A 19,463-nucleotide genomic window follows, 5' to 3' on the forward strand; every position below is an offset into this window, starting at 1 on the left:
TGACTGTCTGACGGACTGACTGACAGACTGACGGACGGACGGACTGACAGACTGACAGACTGACAGACTGACAGACTGACGGACGGACTGATGGATGGACTGACTGACAGACTGACAGACGGACAGACGGACAGACGGACGGACTGACGGACTGACGGACTGACGGACTGACAGACTGACAGACTGACTGACTGACGGACAGTAACGCTTGCTGTCCAATGCTAATAGGCGCCAACGTACGTCCAAGTCTCCTGAAGGCTAAATCCGAGTTTCGGCCCGTACAAAGTTGTGTTTTCTCTTGTTTCCATGGTTACCGAGTCGGACCATTTCCAGACGGTTGTGTTTCCCCCCGTTCCTCTCCTGCTTCTCGTTGCCATAGTAACGAGTTGTTCTGCTCATGCTCTGTCCAGGGAAACAACAACTAGTGGCCCAGCGGGCAAAAAGCAGCATTTTCAGCGTTGGCATGGAAACGGACGTCCTTTTCAGAAGATTTCCAGGAGACGGAATGTTTGATTCCATCTGTTTGTCTCTCACTTTTTCATTCTAACGAACTGAAAAACACGAAATGTTGACGTGTTTCTGGGGTTTTTGTTGTTTTAACCCAAGAAGAGTGAAGCTCGCTGCGGCGAGGACCAATCAAATCGCTCCGTTGACGTGGTTGTCGTGTTTCCGGCGTCAGTCATTTGACTCGTTGAACCGCAGCTGAAACAACAGGCGTCGTTTACGTGACGATATGCAAAGAGCCAGCGGTCGTCTGCCGGCGGGGAACCTTCGCACCTGAACAGCCGCCGTCAGACCGCCGGGAACCGAAGGACGAAGAGCAGCAGGTGGGTCCCGTCGTCCACACCGTTGTCCACACCACCGTCCACACCGTCGTCCCCACCGTCGTCCACACCGTCATCCCCACCGTCGTCCACACCGTCCGTCCACACCGTCGTCCACACCACCGTCCCCACCACCGTCCACACCGTCGTCCACACCATCCGTCGTCCACACCGTCGTCCACACCGTCGTCCACACCGTTGTCCACACCGTCGTCCCCACCGTCGTCCACACCACCGTCCACACCGTCGTCCACACCACCGTCCACACCGTCGTCCACACCGTCGTCCCCACCACCGTCCACACCGTCGTCCCCACCACCGTCCACACCGTCGTCCCCACCACCGTCCACACCGTCCGTCCACACCGTCCGTCCACACCGTCGTCCACACCATCCGTCGTCCACACCGTCATCCCCACCACCGTCCACACCGTCCGTCGTCCACACCGTCGTCCACACCGTCATCCCCACCACCGTCCACACCGTCCGTCCACACCGTCGTCCACTCCGTCATCCCCACCACCGTCCACACCGTCCGTCCACACCGTCGTCCACACCATCCGTCATCCACACCGTCCGTCCACACCGTCGTCCCCACCGTCGTCCACACCATCCGTCGTCCACACCGTCGTCCACACCATCCGTCGTCCACACCGTCCGTCCACACCGTCGTCCACACCGTCGTCCCCACCGTCATCCACACCGTCGTCCCCACCGTCCGTCGTCCACACCGTCGTCCACACCATCCGTTGTCCACACCGTCGTCCCCACCGTCATCCACACCGTCGTCCACACCGTCCGTCCACACCGTCGTCCACACCGTCGTCCCCACCGTCATCCACACCGTCGTCCCCACCGTCCGTCGTCCACACCGTCGTCCACACCATCCGTTGTCCACACCGTCGTCCCCACCGTCATCCACACCGTCGTCCACACCGTCCGTCCACACCGTCGTCCACACCGTCGTCCACACCATCGTCCACACCGTCGTCCACACCACCACCACGTCCCACGTAACCCTCGTCTTCGTCTGATTGTCCAAACGATAATGTCTCACGCAACTGTCATCTTCGTACAATCGTCCAGACGACGACGTCTCGCATTACCGTCGTTTTCGTCCAATGGTCCAAACGATAAGATCTCACCTAACCCTCGTTTTCGTCCGATCGTCCAAACGATGACGTCTCGCATTACCGTCGTTTTCGTCCAATGGTCCAAACGAAAACATCGAACGTGACCGTCGTTTTCGTCCGATCGTCTACACGATGACAACGTCTCACATCACCGTGGTTTTGTTCCTGTCCTGCGCCAGCAGAACGAGGCATGTCGGGGAACCGTTCCTGTGACTTCCTGGAGGACTGTCTGGACCGGGACGTGGGGAGAGTCACGTCCTCCTCCTTCATCCTGGCCAAAGTCTTCTTCTCCTTGCCTCTCTGCCTTGCCGTCCTGCTCCTGTGCTGGCGGCGGTGGCGGCGGCGCTCCTCCTCCGCGGCGGCGGGGAGCCAGTCGGACGTCTTCATCTCCCAGGCGGCCATGATGGAGGTGGTGTCGGTGGTGGGCGTGGCCATCCTGCAGTGCGGGCAGCTGAGCGGCTCTCCGGCGGCGACGCGGACGGGGACGTACGTTTCCTCCGCCGGCTTCGGCGGCCAGGTGCTGCTGCACTGCCTCACCTGCAGCGAGCGCTACCTGGCCGTGCTGCACCCCGTCGCCTACCGGGGGCTGCGGCGGGGGGGCGGAGTCACGGCGAGGAACGCCAGCGTCGGGTGCGTTTGGCTGCTGAGCCTGGGCTGGATGGGCGTGACCCACCGGTACTACCCCCGCCTGGCCTACGTGCCGTACGTCTGCCTGCTGGGCGCCACCCTGGCCGCCGTCTCCGCCTGCAGCCTCGCGGTGCTCTGCGCTCTGATTCGTCCGGGGCCGGGGGAAGTGGGCGGGGCCCGGCGGCGGGCCGGCCAATCCAAGCGCAGGGCGTTCTGCATGGTGACGGCCATCACGGCCGCCCTGCTGCTGTTCTTCCTGGGGATGCTGCTCGCCTTCTTCCTTGCCAAGGTGCTGCCCCTGACTTGCCCGGAGCAGTGCGCCTTGCTGCTGCTGGGCAACTGGTGCAACTTCCCCAGCAGCCTGGTGCTGCCGCTGCTCTTCCTGCACCGCGCCGGCAAACTGCCCCGCTGCCGGGGCAACAAGGCCTCCACGTGACCGGAGGCCACAATCTGCCCACGCATCATCCTCTAATCCAGATTACAGAGCATCTTCCTCCTCTAATCCAGATTATAGAGCATCTTCCTCCTCTAATCCAGATTATAGAGCATCTTCCTCCTCTAACACCAGATTATAGAGCATCTTCCTCCTCTAACACCAGATTATAGAGCATCTTCCTCTAATATCAGATTATAGAGCATCTTCCTCCTCTAATCCAGATTATAGAGCATCTTCCTCCTCTAATCCAGATTATAGAGCATCTTCCTCCTATAATCCAGATTATAGAGCATCTTCCTCCTCTAACACCAGATTATAGAGCATCTTCCTCCTCTAATCCAGATTATAGAGCATCTCCCTCCTCTAACACCAGATTATAGAGCATCTTCCTCCTCTAATCCAGATTATAGAGCATCTCCCTCCTCTAACACCAGATTATAGAGCATCTTCCTCCTCTAACACCAGATTATAGAGCATCTTCCTGCTCTAACATCAGATTATAGAGCATCTTCCTCCTCTAACACCAGATTATAGAGCATCTTCCTGCTATAACATCAGATTATAGAGCATCTTCCTCCTCTAATCCAGATTATAGAGCATCTCCCTCCTCTAATCCAGATTATAGAGCATCTTCCTCCTCTATTCCAGATTATAGAGCATCTTCCTCCTCTAATCCAGATTATAGAGCATCTTCCTCCTCTAACACCAGATTATAGAGCATCTTCCTCCTCTAACATCAGATTATAGAGCATCTTCCTCCTCTAATCCAGATTATAGAGCATCTTCCTCCTCTAATCCAGATTATAGAGCATCTTCCTCCTCGAACACCAGATTATAGAGCATCTTCCTCCAACACCAGATTATAGAGCATCTTCTTCCTCTAACACCAGATTATAGAGCATCTTCCTCCTCTAACACCAGATTATAGAGCATCTTCCTCCTCTAACACCAGATTATAGAGCATCTTCCTGCTCTAGCAGTGTCAGGAGACGACATGAGTTCTCTGACGTTTGTTTAAAAAACGTAAACAAACAGATGGACTCTAGAGTCGAGGAGACAAAACGCCGTCTTGGCGTTTCACGTCAAAACGACCGAAACGCCACAAAACTCACGTTTATTAGGCAACGTTTTGAAGACGACCTCGTTAGCGTGTAGCATGTAGCATCGTAGCTGCCACGACTCGGCGCTGTTGTTTGTTTTTCGTAACGGAACCACACGCACACCCCCCACCAGGACCAGGGTCTGAACCCCTACCCCCCCCTCCAGGACCTGGGTCTGAACCCCTACCCCCCCCACCAGGACCTGGGTCTGAACCCCTACCCCCCACCAGGACCAGGGTCTGAACCCCTACCCCCCTACCAGGACCTGGGTCTGAACCCCTACCCCCCACCAGGACCAGGGTCTGGTCTCTGGACCAGGTTCTGCAGTTGTTCTGTACCTGTTTGGTTTTTCTCTGTAAAAGTGAAGTAAAGTTTGTTTGTAGAAATAAAAGTAGAATTTAAACCATTAAAACCCTGAACGTGTGATTTTTCCCAATAAAAAGTGTAAAAGACGATAAACAGAGGAAGCCCCGCCCCCTGGTGGCCGCGGCGCTTCACAGCTTCAGTCACGTCTCGCTTTTAGAAATATTTATTAAATACAAAGTTGTAGCAGCACTTTTCTCTAAAACTAGAAACTCCTCGAGCCGCTGGGCGTCGCCACGGCAACAAGCGGTCGCCGCGGCGACAAGCGGTCGCCTAGCGTCGGAGAAATAAAGTCAAATATAAAGTTGCACAAAATGTAAACAAACAGATGAAGTGAGGCGGTCGAGAAAACCACAAAACAACTTTCATGAAAGTCAACAGAGAAACGAAAACGAGCCCGAGACCCTGAGGCCCCGTTTCCACGGCGACGATTCAGCCAAAACCTCGTTTTCCAGCTTTTGTTTACAAGTTTTGTGTTTAAACATTTTGAGTGAAATCAGTTTTCTGTTGCGACGTTTCAAGTGAATATGTGTCGTTTTCATGATTCAGTGTTAAAAAAGTTTCGCGTTTAGACGACGTTTCAAGTGAAAACATCATTTTTGCGTTTAAGTTTTCATAAAGTTTCCCGTCTACATGATGTCTTAAGTGAAAATGCGCCGCTTTCGCGTTTACATTTTCAAAAAGTTTCACATTTAGACGACGTTTCAAGTGAAAACGTGTCGTTTTCATGATTCAGTGTTAAAAGTCTCATGTTTAGACGACGTTTCAAGTGAAAACATCGTTTTTGCATTTAGGTTTTCAAAAAGTTTCGCGTTTAGACGACGTTTCAAGGGAAAACGTGCCATTTCCGCATTTACGTTTTCAAAAATATTCACGTTGAGACAATGTTTCAAGTGAATATGTGTCGTTTTCATGATTCAGTGTTAAAAAAGTTTCGCGTTTAGACGTTTCAAGTGAAAACATCATTTTTGCGTTTAAGTTTTCATAAAGTTTCCCGTCTACATGATGTTTTAAGTGAAAATGCGCCGTTTTCGCGTTTACATTTTCAAAAAGTTTCACATTTAGACGACGTTTCAAGTGAAAACGTGTCGTTTTCATGATTCAGTGTTAAAAGTCTCATGTTTAGACGACGTTTCAAGTGAAAACATCGTTTTTGCATTTAGGTTTTCAAAAAGTTGCGCGTTTAGACGACGTTTCAAGGGAAAACGTGCCATTTCCGCATTTACGTTTTCAAAAATATTCACGTTGAGACAATGTTTCAAGTGAATATGTGTCGTTTTCATGATTCAGTGTTAAAAAAGTTTCGCGTTTAGACGTTTCAAGTGAAAACATCATTTTTGCTTTTAAGTTTTCATAAAGTTTCCCGTCTACATGATGTTTTAAGTGAAAATGCGCCGTTTTCGCGTTTACATTTTCAAAAAGTTTCACATTTAGACGACGTTTCAAGTGAAAACGTGTCGTTTTCATGATTCAGTGTTAAAAGTCTCATGTTTAGACGACGTTTCAAGTGAAAACATCGTTTTTGCATTTGGGTTTTCAAAAAGTTTCGCGTTTAGATGACGTTTCAAGTGAAAACGTGTCGTTTTCATGATTCAGTGTTAAAAGTCTCATGTTTAGACGACGTTTCAAGTGAAAACATCGTTTTTGCATTTGGGTTTTCAAAAAGTTTCGCGTTTAGATGACGTTTCAAGTGAAAACATCGTTTTTGCATTTAGGTTTTCAAAAAGTTTCGCGTTTAGATGACGTTTCAAGTGAAAACATCGTTTTTGCATTTGGGTTTTCAAAAAGCTTCGCGTTTAGACGACGTTTCAAGGGAAAACGTGCCATTTCCGCATTTACGTTTTCAAAAATATTCACGTTGAGACAATGTTTCAAGTGAAAACGTGTCGTTTTCATGTTTAAGCTTTAAAAGTCTCATGTTTAGACGACGTTTCAAGTGAAAACATCGAAACTTTAAAAATGTTGCTTTTAAGTTTTCAAAATGTTTCGCGTTTAGACGACGTTTCAAGGGAAACGTGCCATTTCCGCATTTACGTTAAAAAAAAAAAATTCACATTTAGACGTTTCAAGTGAAAAGGTGTTTTCGTGTTTACATTCTCAAAATGTTTTGCGTTTAAACGACGTAACTGGAAACACGTCGTTTTCGCGTCTTCATTGTTCTGCTTTCACGTGACAACGTTCTCCGCTGACGGAGGTGCAGTCTTCACGCGGGGCCACTGGAGGGCGCCGTGGTAATAAAACACACCTGCAGCAGAGAAAAACTCGTAACGAACTCCAGATGGTTTGAAAACGTCGCGGTGCTAACGGGGCCTGAGCGGCGTCTGCAGCTACAAAGACAAAAACATCTCCGGACGCCGTTCGTCCCCTCCAGCTGGCGGCCATGTTGACGTCCCCTCCCCCTCCCCCTCCAGCTGGCGGCCATGTTGACGTCCCCTCCCCCTCCCCCTCCAGCTGGCGGCCATGTTGACGTCCCCTCCCCCTCCAGCTGGCGGCCATGTTGACGTCCCCTCCCCCTCCCCCTCCAGCTGGCGGCCATGTTGACGTCCCCTCCCCCGACACGTGCGGTCAAAATAGCGGCAGCGTCTCAAAGTGTCCGTCGGCTGCTCGGGTCGCCCGGCGGCGGCGTTGCTACTCGAGGCCCAGGGAGAAGTTGATCCCGTGGACGATGCCGATGATGATGGGTTGCCAGGCGACCAGATATCGCAGCCAGTCCAGCAGCTGGCCGTAGAGGACGTGTGTCTTCTCCCAGCTGGACGGAGACGTGAAGGACGTCTAACCATACAAACCCCGGGAAGCATCACCTCTGTGGTTAGGGCTAGCACCGACACCAGCAGCAAGTATCGCACCGATAACAGTGTCGGGTATCGTGCCGATACCAGTATCAAGTATCGCGCCGATACCAGTATCAAGTATCGCGCCGATACCAGTATCAAGTATCGCGCCGATACCAGTATCAAGTATCGCGCCGATACCAGTATGAAGTACAGCACCGATAACAGTGTTGGGTATCGGTGCGATACCCGACACTGCTATCGGTACAATACCTGATACTGGTATCGGTGCGATACTTCATACTGGTATCGGTGTGATACTTCATACTGGTATCGGTGTGATACTTCATACTGGTATCGGTAACACTCACTGAATCCTGCAGCAGCCTGAGGCACTTCGCTGTACTTATTAAAATTGGACTTAATTGTTTTAGTGAAGACGTGGACATCTTGTCCACCACGAACACTCAGATCAAAGAAAAACTTCAAAGTGTAAATGTAAAGGTGATCAAGGCTCCAGCCTGGCGGCCCGACACTCGGAGGAAGAGAGGGAGTGAAACAGACGAGTGGAAAGCGAAGGATACGGGTTGTTCATCAGCCTCTTCAGGTCCACCTTCTCGTTGCAGTACGGACACGTCTGCTTCTTACCCACAATGCACCAGCCGCGGATGCAGAACTCATGGAACCTGGAGGGACAGTTAAGGCGGGGAGCGGGAAAGGGGCGGTGGCGTGGGGGGGTGGGGGGGCGGGGGGAGGATACAAGTGGCCGCAGGACAGCTGGTAGGTGTCCTCGATCAGCCCCTCCTCCTCCACCTCCACCAGGATGCGCTGGCCGCACACCGCGCAGATGTCGCTGCTCAGGCTCCTGCTGGGGATTCCTCCTCGGCTGTAGTACTGCAGACAAACACCTCATATACCGCCATACCGCCATACCGCCATACCGCTAACCTGACAGCTCAGCGCTCTGCAGCCTCCAAGACCACCACTTGACGCTTTGGCCACTAAATGTAATTTGTCTTCAGCAAAACATTGATATGAGCTACGGGCTAACATGCTACTGAGTTAGCACTGATATGAGCTAACAGCTAACATTCCACCGGGATAACATCGGCATGAGCTAACGCTCACATGTTACTGAGTTATCATTGATCTGAGCTAAGGGCTAACATGCTCCTGAGTTAGCATTGATATGAGCTAACGGCTAACATTCCACCGGGATAACATCTACATGAGCTAACGCTCACATGTTACTGAGTCAGCATTGATATGAGCTAACAGCTAACATTCCCCTGGGATAACATTGACATGAGCTAACGCTAGCATGCTAGCGGCTCCACAAACAAAGGTGGCGTTGGCGGCGGTGACGTAGCCGGACTCACGCCGATGGTGGAGGCCATGTAGTCGGAGCAGATCTCGGCGAAGTCCCGGCCCATGACGCCGTAGTACAGTCCGTAGAACAGCATGACCACGCCCACGTCCATGGAGTCCTCCGCCTTGATCCTGCACACGGACCCAACGGTTCCAGCAGAGCCCAACGCAACGGAGGCGACGGCCATCTTTACGGGCCGCCGCACCTGAACGTGGCGGCTCACCTGAAGAAGACGTTGAAGCCGAACATGGTGAACATGATGGCGAGGTAGCCCAGGACGCCCACGGCGTAGCTCAGCTTGTAGATCAGCAGGAACCACTTGTAGACCATCCTGGACGGGGGGAACCAAAACACCGCTGGTCAGGGGGGACCGCCACCTCCAACCCTCACCGCCACACAGGAAGTAGAGACCGGCTCATTGATTGGTCCAGACTGAAACAGGAAGTCCCTTCAGCCGCCATTTCTAGTCTTCAGACCAAATATCGAGTTTTCCTCTCTACTTCCTCCTCTCCACTTCCTCACTTCCTCCTCTCCACTTCCTCACTTCCTCCTCTCCACTTCCTCACTTCCTCATCTCCACTTCCTCACTTCATCCTCTCCACTTCCTCACTTCCTCCTCTCTACATCCTCACTTCCTCCTCTCCACTTCCTCCTCTCCACTTCCTCACTTCCTCCTCTCCACTTCCTCACTTCCTCCTCTCTACATCCTCACTTCCTCCTCTCTACATCCTCACTTCCTCCTCTCCACTTCCTCACTTCCTCCTCTCCACTTCCTCACTTCCTCCTCTCTACTTCCTCACTTCCTCCTCTCTACATCCTCACTTCCTCCTCTCCACATCCTCACTTCCTCCTCTCTACTTCCTCACTTCCTCCTCTCTACTTCCTCCTCTCTACTTCCTCCTCTCTACTTCCTCACTTCCTCCTCTCTACATCCTCACTTCCTCCTCTCTACATCCTCACTTCCTCCTCTCCACTTCCTCCTCTCCACTTCCTCACTTCCTCCTCTCCACATCCTCACTTCCTCCTCTCTACTTCCTCACTTCCTCCTCTCCACTTCCTCTTCTCCACTTCCTCCTCTCTACTTCCTCCTCTCCACTTCCTCCTCTCCACTTCCTCACTTCCTCCTCTCCACTTCCTCTTCTCCACTTCCTCCTCTCTACTTCCTCACTTCCTCCTCTCCACTTCCTCACTTCCTCCTCTCCACTTTCTCCTCTCTACTTCCTCACTTCCTCCTCTCTACTTCCTCACTTCCTCCTCTCCACTTCCTCCTCTCTACTTCCTCACTTCCTCCTCTCTACTTCCTCACCTCCTCCTCTCTACTTCCTCCTCTCCACTTCCTCCTCTCTACTTCCTCACTTCCTCCTCTCTACTTCCTCCTCTCCACTTCCTCACTTCCTCCTCTCCACATCCTCACTTCCTCCTCTCTACTTCCTCACTTCCTCCTCTCTACTTCCTCCTCTCCACTTCCTCCTCTCCACTTCCTCACTTCCTCCTCTCCACATCCTCACTTCCTCCTCTCTACTTCCTCACTTCCTCCTCTCTACTTCCTCCTCTCTACTTCCTCACTTCCTCCTCTCCACTTCCTCCTCTCCACTTCCTCACTTCCTCCTCTCCACTTCCTCCTCTCTACTTCCTCCTCTCTACTTCCTCCTCTCCACTTCCTCCTCTCCACTTCCTCACTTCCTCCTCTCCACTTCCTCTTCTCCACTTCCTCCTCTCTACTTCCTCACTTCCTCCTCTCCACTTCCTCACTTCCTCCTCTCCACTTTCTCCTCTCTACTTCCTCACCTCCTCCTCTCTACTTCCTCCTCTCCACTTCCTCCTCTCCACTTCCTCACTTCCTCCTCTCCACTTCCTCTTCTCCACTTCCTCCTCTCTACTTCCTCACTTCCTCCTCTCCACTTCCTCACTTCCTCCTCTCCACTTTCTCCTCTCTACTTCCTCACCTCCTCCTCTCTACTTCCTCCTCTCTACATCTTCATCCGCACCACCTCTTCTTCCTTGTCGTGTACCGGGGACCCGGTGGAGTGCAGCGGCGGCAGAGGGGGCGGAGCCCCGGTTACCTGGGCGTGCGGTGGAGGGGGCGGAGCCCCGGTTACCTGGGCGTGCGGCGGAGGGGGCGGAGCCCCGGTTACCTGGGCGTGCGGCGGAGGGGGCGGAGCCCCGGTTACCTGGGCGTGCGGCGGAGGGGGCGGAGCCCCGGTTACCTGGGCGTGCGGCAGGACAGCGGCTTGCGCGTTGCTCTGAAGATGACGTAGCTGGTGACGACGGAGAACATCCCCCACATGGACAGGAACCTCCACCAGTACAGTTTGATGGTGAAGTAGAGCGGAACCACCCACATCTGGACCAGAGTCACCAGCTGTGGACGAGACGGCGGCGTTACCAGCGGCGCCCTGAGGGGGCGGCGTGGAGCAGGACGGCTGGCCGCTGCGCCGGAACACGTCCAGACGAGACGGTCGGGAACATCGGTAGAACCGATAATTCTTATTTTAAACTCTATTTAGCTTCTATACTAAGATTCTACATTGTACTGCCTATGCAGACGATGCGTTCTACTACAAGGCTGTGATTGGTCCGTTCTACCACGAGGGCTGTGATTGGTCCGTTCTACCACCAGGGCTGTGATTGGTCCGTTCTACCACGAGGGCTGTGATTGGTCCGTTCTACCACGAGGGCTGTGATTGGTCCGTTCTACCACCAGGGCTGTGATTGGTCCGTTCTACCACCAGGGCTGTGATTGGTCCGTTCTACCACGAGGGCTCTGTGATTGGTCCGTTCTACCACGAGGGCTCTGTGATTGGTCTGTCCTACCACGAGGGCTGTGATTGGTCCGTTCTACTACAAGGCTGTGATTGGTCCGTTCTACCACGAGGGCTGTGATTGGTCCGTTCTACCACCAGGGCTGTGATTGGTCCGTTCTACCACGAGGGCTGTGATTGGTCCGTTCTACCACGAGGGCTGTGATTGGTCCGTTCTACCACCAGGGCTGTGATTGGTCCGTTCTACCACGAGGGCTGTGATTGGTCCGTTCTACCACGAGGGCTGTGATTGGTCCGTTCTACCACCAGGGCTGTGATTGGTCCGTTCTACCACGAGGGCTGTGATTGGTCCGTTCTACTACAAGGCTGTGATTGGTCCGTTCTACCACCAGGGCTGTGATTGGTCCGTTCTACCACGAGGGCTGTGATTGGTCCGTTCTACCACCAGGGCTGTGATTGGTCCGTTCTACCACCAGGGCTGTGATTGGTCCGTTCTACCACCAGGGCTGTGATTGGTCCGTTCTACCACGAGGGCTGTGATTGGTCCGTTCTACCACGAAGGCTGTGATTGGTCTGTTCTACCACCAGGGCTGTGATTGGTCCGTCCACAGCCCTGGTGGTAGAACGGACCAATCACAGCCCCGGTGGTCGTCTGGACGACACCGCGTGGTAAGCTAGCTCGTAGCTCACCACGACAGCCTGGCGAGCAGCACCAGGGGGGAATTGAACCGAGGACCGGCCACTCACGTTGTAGGAGCGGTGGTGCCGCTGCTTCCACTGCACCAGGACGATCTGCGCCACCACCAGCGTGGCGACGAGGATCAGCACCATCTCGGCGTGCATCGGCTCGTGGCCGCGGTGCTTCTCGTGTAGCCGCTCGTGCTTCATCCTGCAGACGGAGAACAGGTCACCAGGTGTGTGTGTGTGTGTGTGTGTGTTAGAGTACCGCTACCTCCAGAGTACTAAAGTACCATTACCTCCAGAGTATTAAAGTACCGCTACCTCCAGAGTACTAAAGTACCATTACCTCCAGAGTACTAAAGTACCATTACCTCCAGAGTATTAAAGTACCATTACCTCCAGAGTACTAAAGTACCATTACCTCCAGAGTATTAAAGTACTGTTACCTCCAGAGTATTAAAGTACCGTTACCTCCAGAGAGTACTAAAGTACCGTTACCTTCAGAGTAATAAAGTACTGTTACCTCCAGAGTATTAAAGTACCGTTACCTCCAGAGAGTACTAAAGTACCGTTACCTCCAGAGTAATAAAGTACCGTTACCTTCAGAGTAATAGAGTACCGTCACCTCCAGAGTAATAGAGTACCGTTACCTCCAGAGTAATAAAGTACCGTTACCTCCAGAGTAATAAAGTACCGTTACCTTCAGAGTAATAGAGTACCGTCACCTCCAGAGTAATAGAGTACCGTTACCTCCAGAGTAATAGAGTACCGTCACCTCCAGAGTAATAGAGCACCGTCACCTCCAGAGTAATAGAGTACCGTTACCTCCAGAGTAATAGAGTACAGTTACCTCCAGAGTAATAGAGTACCGTCACCTCCAGAGTAATAGAGTACCGTCACCTCCAGGGTAATAGAGTACCGTCACCTCCAGAGTAATAGAGTACCGTCACCTCCAGAGTAATAGAGCACCGTCACCTCCAGAGTAATAGAGTACCGTCACCTCCAGAGTAATAGAGTACAGTTACCTCCAGAGTAATAGAGCACCGTCACCTCCAGAGTAATAGAGTACCGTTACCTCCAGAGTAATAGAGTACCGTTACCTCCAGAGTAATAGAGTACAGTTACCTCCAGAGTAATAGAGTACCGTTACCTCCAGAGTAATAGAGTACCGTTACCTCCAGAGTAATAGAGTACCGTTACCTCCAGAGTAATAGAGTACCGTTACCTCCAGAGTAATAGAGTACCGTTACCTCCAGAGTAATAGAGTACCGTCACCTCCAGAGTAATAGAGTACCGTCACCTCCAGAGTAATAGAGTACCGTCACCTCCAGAGTAATAGAGCACCGTTACCTCCAGAGTAATAGAGTACCGTCACCTCCAGGGTAATAGAGTACCGTCACCTCCAGAGTAATAGAGTACCGTTACCTCCAGAGTAATAGAGCACCGTCACCTCCAGAGTAATAGAGTACCGTTACCTCCAGAGTAATAGAGTACCGTTACCTCCAGAGTAATAGAGTACCGTTACCTCCAGAGTAATAGAGTACCGTTACCTCCAGAGTAATAGAGCACCGTCACCTCCAGAGTAATAGAGTACAGTTACCTCCAGAGTAATAGAGCACCGTCACCTCCAGAGTAATAGAGTACCGTTACCTCCAGAGTAATAGAGTACCGTTACCTCCAGAGTAATAAAGTACCGTTACCTCCAGAGTAATAGAGTACCGTCACCTCCAGAGTAATAGAGTACAGTTACCTCCAGAGTAATAGAGCACCGTCACCTCCAGAGTAATAGAGTACCGTCACCTCCAGAGTAATAGAGTACAGTTACCTCCAGAGTAATAGAGCACCGTCACCTCCAGAGTAATAGAGTACCGTTACCTCCAGAGTAATAGAATACCGTTACCTCCAGAGTAATAGAGTACCGTTACCTCCAGGGTAATAAAGTACCGTTACCTCCAGAGTAATAAAGTACCGTTACCTCCAGAGTAATAGAGTACCGTCACCTCCAGAGTAATAGAGTACCGTTACCTCCAGAGTAATAGAGTACCGTCACCTCCAGAGTAATAGAGTACCGTTACCTCCAGAGTAATAAAGTACCGTTACCTCCAGAGTAATAGAGTACCGTTACCTCCAGAGTAATAGAGTACCGTCACCTCCAGAGTAATAGAGTACCGTTACCTCCAGGGTAATAGAGTACCGTTACCTCCAGAGTAATAGAGTACCGTTACCTCCAGAGTAATAGAGTACCGTTACCTCCAGCTCTCCCTCGGGTTCAGCCTCAGCTCCTCCTGAAAGACACAATTAGCACCGTGGCTCTTTAAAAGTAGGTTAAACATCTGGACGCGCCAGTGAAAATCCCGAGCGGCTGCTTTTCGTCATAAAACATCTGGATTCGTCACTGACGAGCAGAAAAAGGATTTTTTAAAGAAGCGAAGTGACACATCGTGTTTACTCATTAAACGCGCTGACAGCTGCTAGCCCCGATGCTAAAACGCAGATTTCTGCAGGTTTTAATTTTTAAACGTCTAATATGAGCGTTTCCGCCGCAGCGTGAATCTCTCCGCTCACCTGCGGATGAAGTCCCGCCATCCTGCCCGGGTTGGAGCCTCTCGGTCCGGCGCACAGGAGCCGGGGAAGCGGCGGCGAGCAGCGGCTAGCCCCGTTAGCTCCGCCTGTACGGAGGCCCGGGAGGGTCAAACCGGGACACGGCCGCGAACATATGATACAGGGACCGGGGATCCCAGGGGGTAGACGGCCCCCCCCACACCCCCCCCCCACTCCGCAACCGTGAAAAATAGATTTAAACGCCGAAATAAGTGAAGAGCGGAAGCCATTAAATAAAAATGCAAATAAATCCGAGGAAAAATGGCATTAAAAGCAAAAAACGGTAAAACAAATCTAAATTGTAAGACACATGACAAATTTAAACAAAGTTATGTGCAATTTCCATTTAATAAAAACACGTTTTGAGACAATCGGTGGGAAATTAAGTCGTTAAGTAAAGTTTTAGAGAATTTATTCCATCAACTGAAGAACCACATTGGTTCAGCCCTCTATTGGTATATATAGTATTTTAATAGTACTTTATTTACACCATTAATTAAAGAGCAACTTTACACACTAGAGTAATAAAATGTATAGAAAGTGTTGACTTTCACAATAAAAGATGCATAAAAACCACTGGAATGAGTCAGAAGACCTCAGTTTTAAATGTTTATTGAAAAGGAAAACAAAAAGCTTGTTTGAAGAACTTCCCATCGAGTCGCCGGCAGATTCTTGTTCTGTTGAAAGACGAGAGACACAAGTTAACAGACCGGAAGCTACGGGACGAACGCAAGACCCGTCTGTCTTCGCTCAGACATCCAAGGAAGGTTTGGACCGTCTTCGGTGGTGAGACCTCTGGAGGAAACTACGAATGGCAGGAAGAACATCATCATGGCGAGAACGACTTTAGGACGGAGAACAAACTCAAACTCACCAGCTTCATCGTTTTGGACCAACATCTGGACGACCCAACGGACTCGCCGGTTCTGGACGACCCAACATCTGGACGACCCAACGGACTCGCCGGTTCTGGACGACCCAACGGACTCGCCGGTTCTGGACACCTCAGTCACCAGTTTGACGTCACCTGGAAACAAGACAAACCATCAGTTGAAGGACAAACTAAAGCCTCAGAGGACAAACTGGTGGTTCGCTCAGACATCCAAGGAAGGTTTGGACCGTCTTCGGTGGTGAGACCTCTGGAGGAAACTACGAATGGCAGGAAGAACATCATCACGGCGAGAACGGCTTTAGGACAGGAGGGACGGACGGAAACTTACCGGATCCATTGATCGACGGTCCTCTTGACGACCCAGACCGTCATTCAGGAGAACCAGACATTCAGTTTGACACGACGACGTCGCCTGGAAACAAGACAGACCATCAGTTCAGGGACAAACTAAAGTCTCAGAGGACAAACTGGTGGTTCGCTCAGACATCCAAGGAAGGTTTGGACCGTCTTCGGTCAAAAGACCTCTGGAGGAAACTACGAATGGCAGGAAGAACATCATCACGGCGAGAACGACTTTAGGACGGAGAACAAACTCAAACTCACCAGCCTCATCGTTTTGGACCAACATCTGGACGACCCAACGGACTCGTTGGTCATCGACGACCCAACGGACTCGCCGGTTGTGGACACCTCAGTCACCAGTTTGACGTCACCTGGAAACAAGACAAACCATCAGTTGAAGGACAAACTAAAGCCTCAGAGGACAAACTGGTGGTTCGCTCAGACATCCAAGGAAGGTTTGGACCGTCTTCGGTCGTGAGACCTCTGGAGGAAACTACGAATGGCAGGAAGAACATCATCACGGCGAGAACGACTTTAGGACGGAGAACAAACTCAAACTCACCAGCTTCATCGTTTTGGACCAACATCTGGACGACCCAACGGACTCGCTGGTTCTGGACGACCCAACGGACTCGCCGGTTCTGGACGACCCAACATCTGGACGACCCTACGGACTCGCCGTCCTCGACACGACGACGTCACCTGGAAACAAGACAGACCATCAGTTCAGGGACAAACTAAAACCTCAGAGGACAAACTGGTGGTTCGCTCAGACATCCAAGGAAGGTTTGGACCGTCTTCGGTCGTGAGACCTCTGGAGGAAACTACGAATGGCAGGAAGAACATCATCATGGCGAGGACGACTTTAGGACAGGAAGGATTGACGGAAACTTACCGGATCCATTGATCGACGGTCCTCTTGACGACCCAGACCGTCATTCAGGAGAACCAGACATTCAGTTTGACACGACGACGTCGCCTGGAAACAAGAACAAGTATTTATCAGTTGAAGGACAAACTAAAGTCTCAGTGGACAAACTGGTGGTTCGCTCAGACATCCAAGGAAGGTTTGGACCGTCTTCGGTGGTGAGACCTCTGGAGGAAACTACGAATGGCAGGAAGAACATCATCACGGCGAGGACGACTTTAGGACGGAGAACAAACTCAAACTCACCAGCTTCATCGTTTTGGACCAACATCTGGACGACCCAACGGACTCGCCGGTTGTGGACGACCCAACGGACTCGCCGGTTGTGGACGACCCAACAGACTCGCCGGTCCTCCACGACCCAACGGACTCATTGGTCATCGACGACCCAACATCTGGACGACCCAACGGACTCGCCGTCCTCGACACGACGACGTCACCTGGAAACAAGACAGACCATCAGTTCAGGGACAAACTAAAGTCTCAGAGGACAAACTGGTGGTTCGCTCAGACATCCAAGGAAGGTTTGGACCGTCTTCGGTGGTGAGACCTCTGGAGGAAACTACGAATGGCAGGAAGAACATCATCACGGCGAGGACGACTTTAGGACGGAGAACAAACTCAAACTCACCAGCTTCATCGTTTTGGACCAACATCTGGACGACCCAACGGACTCGCCGGTTGTGGACGACCCAACGGACTCGCCGGTTGTGGACGACCCAACAGACTCGCCGGTCCTCCACGACCCAACGGACTCATTGGTCATCGACGACCCAACATCTGGACGACCCAACGGACTCGCCGTCCTCGACACGACGACGTCACCTGGAAACAAGACAGACCATCAGTTCAGGGACAAACTAAAGTCTCAGAGGACAAACTGGTGGTTCGCTCAGACATCCAAGGAAGGTTTGGACCGTCTTCGGTGGTGAGACCTCTGGAGGAAACTACGAATGGCAGGAAGAACATCATCATGGCGAGGACGACTTTAGGACGGAGAACAAACTCAAACTCACCAGCTTCATCGTTTTGGACCAACATCTGGACGACCCAACGGACTCGCCGGTTCTGGACGACCCAACATCTGGACGACCCAACGGACTCGCTGGTTCTGGACGACCCAACGGACTCGCCGGTTCTGGACGACCCAACATCTGGACGACCCTACGGACTCGCCGTCCTCGACACGACGACGTCACCTGGAAACAAGACAGACCATCAGTTCAGGGACAAACTAAAGTCTCAGAGGACAAACTAGTTGTTCGCTCAGACATCCAAGGAAGGTTTGGACCGTCTTCGGTCGTGAGACCTCTGGAGGAAACTACGAATGGCAGGAAGAACATCATCATGGCGAGGACGACTTTAGGACAGGAGGGACGGACGGAAACTTACCGGATCCATTGATCGACGGTCCTCTTGACGACCCAGACCGTCATTCAGGAGAACCAGACATTCAGTTTGACACGACGACGTCACCTGGAAACAAGAACAAGTATTTATCAGTTGAAGGACAAACTAAAGTCTCAGAGGACAAACTGGTGGTTCGCTCAGACATCCAAGGAAGGTTTGGACCGTCTTCGGTCAAAAGACCTCTGGAGGAAACTACGAATGGCAGGAAGAACATCATCACGGCGAGGACGACTTTAGGACGGAGAACAAACTCAAACTCACCAGCTTCATCGTTTTGGACCAACATCTGGACGACCCAACGGACTCGCCGGTTGTGGACGACCCAACGGACTCGCCGGTTGTGGACGACCCAACAGACTCGCCGGTCCTCCACGACCCAACGGACTCATTGGTCATCGACGACCCAACATCTGGACGACCCAACGGACTCGCCGTCCTCGACACGACGACGTCACCTGGAAACAAGACAGACCATCAGTTCAGGGACAAACTAAAGTCTCAGAGGACAAACTGGTGGTTCGCTCAGACATCCAAGGAAGGTTTGGACCGTCTTCGGTGGTGAGACCTCTGGAGGAAACTACGAATGGCAGGAAGAACATCATCACGGCGAGGACGACTTTAGGACGGGAGGGACGGACGGACACTCACCGGCTCCACGGTGTCAGGTGGACATCTGGACGACCCGACGGGTCCATTAGTCCAACGAGACGACGTCGACTGAAAACAAGAGCGAGACACAACGCCACGTTTAGAGACTTGCTCATAGGCGCAACTTTCTGAAAACACACCGTCGCCATGGAAACAGAACATTTTGAAAACCCGCTCACAATGTGGAACTTTCTGAAAAACGCCACCCGTCCACGTAAACGGAATTTATTTTGAAAATCAGGCAGAATGTTCGATCTTTACCACATAAACACAACTTTTTAAAAACTGCACACAAAGTGAAACTTTCTGAAAACGCTGCGTCTCCCTGGAGACGGTGGTTTAAACGTTGCTCATGGTAGTAATTAGTCCCGGTGAAATAGCGGGACAAGAACCATGGCGGCTACATCTTCAGGAGGAACGTCGTCGTGGGGTTTGTCGTCTTATTAGGATTAAATTGTTGTAGATTTCTGTATAAATAATCACTATATTTTGTCATTAAATTTTATTTCACTATTAACCAACACATACGAGTCGTTTGTTTTGTTAGGCAATTTAGTTAACTTCAACTATATTGCTA

The 19,463-nt window shown here is 51.6% G+C and overlaps 2 protein-coding genes across 10 annotated transcripts; both read right to left on the minus strand.

The window, feature by feature from the left end:
* Positions 1-7,014: 7,014 nt before the first annotated feature.
* Positions 7,015-14,736, minus strand: rnf175 (ring finger protein 175). 2 transcript variants are annotated; one of them, XM_080522062.1, is made up of 9 exons: positions 14,631-14,736; positions 14,316-14,350; positions 12,132-12,273; positions 10,830-10,984; positions 8,846-8,953; positions 8,633-8,753; positions 8,014-8,147; positions 7,838-7,939; positions 7,015-7,231 (listed from the first exon to the last, which is right to left on the minus strand). In XM_080522062.1, the coding sequence occupies exons 1-9, from the start codon at positions 14,649-14,651 to the stop codon at positions 7,111-7,113; spliced, it is 939 nt and encodes a 312-aa protein (XP_080378188.1). In that variant the 5' UTR covers positions 14,652-14,736; the 3' UTR covers positions 7,015-7,110. The 2 variants fall into 2 exon arrangements, with proteins under 2 accessions (XP_080378188.1, XP_080378189.1); XM_080522063.1 differs by having other exon boundaries at positions 14,291-14,350; positions 14,631-14,648.
* A 526-nt stretch (positions 14,737-15,262) lies between these two features.
* Positions 15,263-18,958, minus strand: LOC308148591 (uncharacterized protein). Of its 8 annotated transcripts, none has more exons than XM_080522068.1 (12): positions 18,887-18,958; positions 18,500-18,693; positions 18,221-18,304; positions 17,845-18,027; positions 17,460-17,653; positions 17,075-17,268; positions 16,796-16,879; positions 16,463-16,602; positions 16,162-16,230; positions 15,887-15,970; positions 15,541-15,693; positions 15,263-15,343 (listed from the first exon to the last, which is right to left on the minus strand). In XM_080522068.1, exons 2-5 carry the CDS (start codon positions 18,632-18,634, stop codon positions 17,591-17,593), a joined length of 465 nt encoding a protein of 154 aa, XP_080378194.1. In that variant the 5' UTR covers positions 18,635-18,693; positions 18,887-18,958; the 3' UTR covers positions 15,263-15,343; positions 15,541-15,693; positions 15,887-15,970; positions 16,162-16,230; positions 16,463-16,602; positions 16,796-16,879; positions 17,075-17,268; positions 17,460-17,590. The 8 variants fall into 8 exon arrangements, with proteins under 8 accessions (XP_080378194.1, XP_080378192.1, XP_080378199.1 ...); XM_080522066.1 differs by having other exon boundaries at positions 16,162-16,271; XM_080522073.1 differs by lacking the exon at positions 18,221-18,304 and having other exon boundaries at positions 16,162-16,271.
* Positions 18,959-19,463: the final 505 nt, after the last annotated feature.

The sequence above is a fragment of the Blennius ocellaris genome (assembly GCF_963422515.1).
Source record: "Blennius ocellaris genome assembly, contig: SCAFFOLD_97, whole genome shotgun sequence".
NCBI classification, from domain to species: Eukaryota; Metazoa; Chordata; class Actinopteri; order Blenniiformes; family Blenniidae; genus Blennius; species Blennius ocellaris.

Coding starts and splice junctions, on each gene's coding strand:
- LOC308148591 (XM_080522071.1), bottom strand. CDS start 18,634: ATGACCAATGAGTCCGTTGGGTCGTGGAGGACCGGCGAGTCTGTTGGG. Junction 18,305..18,499: donor GGTCCAAAACGATGAAGCTG/GTGAGTTTGAGT, acceptor TCTTGTTTCCAG/GTGACGTCGTCGTGTCAAAC. Junction 18,028..18,220: donor ACCGTCGATCAATGGATCCG/GTAAGTTTCCGT, acceptor TCTTGTTTCCAG/GTGACGTCGTCGTGTCGAGG.
- rnf175 (XM_080522062.1), bottom strand. CDS start 14,651: ATGGCGGGACTTCATCCGCAG. Junction 14,351..14,630: donor TGGCGGGACTTCATCCGCAG/GTGAGCGGAGAG, acceptor TGTGTCTTTCAG/GAGGAGCTGAGGCTGAACCC. Junction 7,940..8,013: donor CAGCTGTCCTGCGGCCACTT/GTATCCTCCCCC, acceptor CTGTCCCTCCAG/GTTCCATGAGTTCTGCATCC.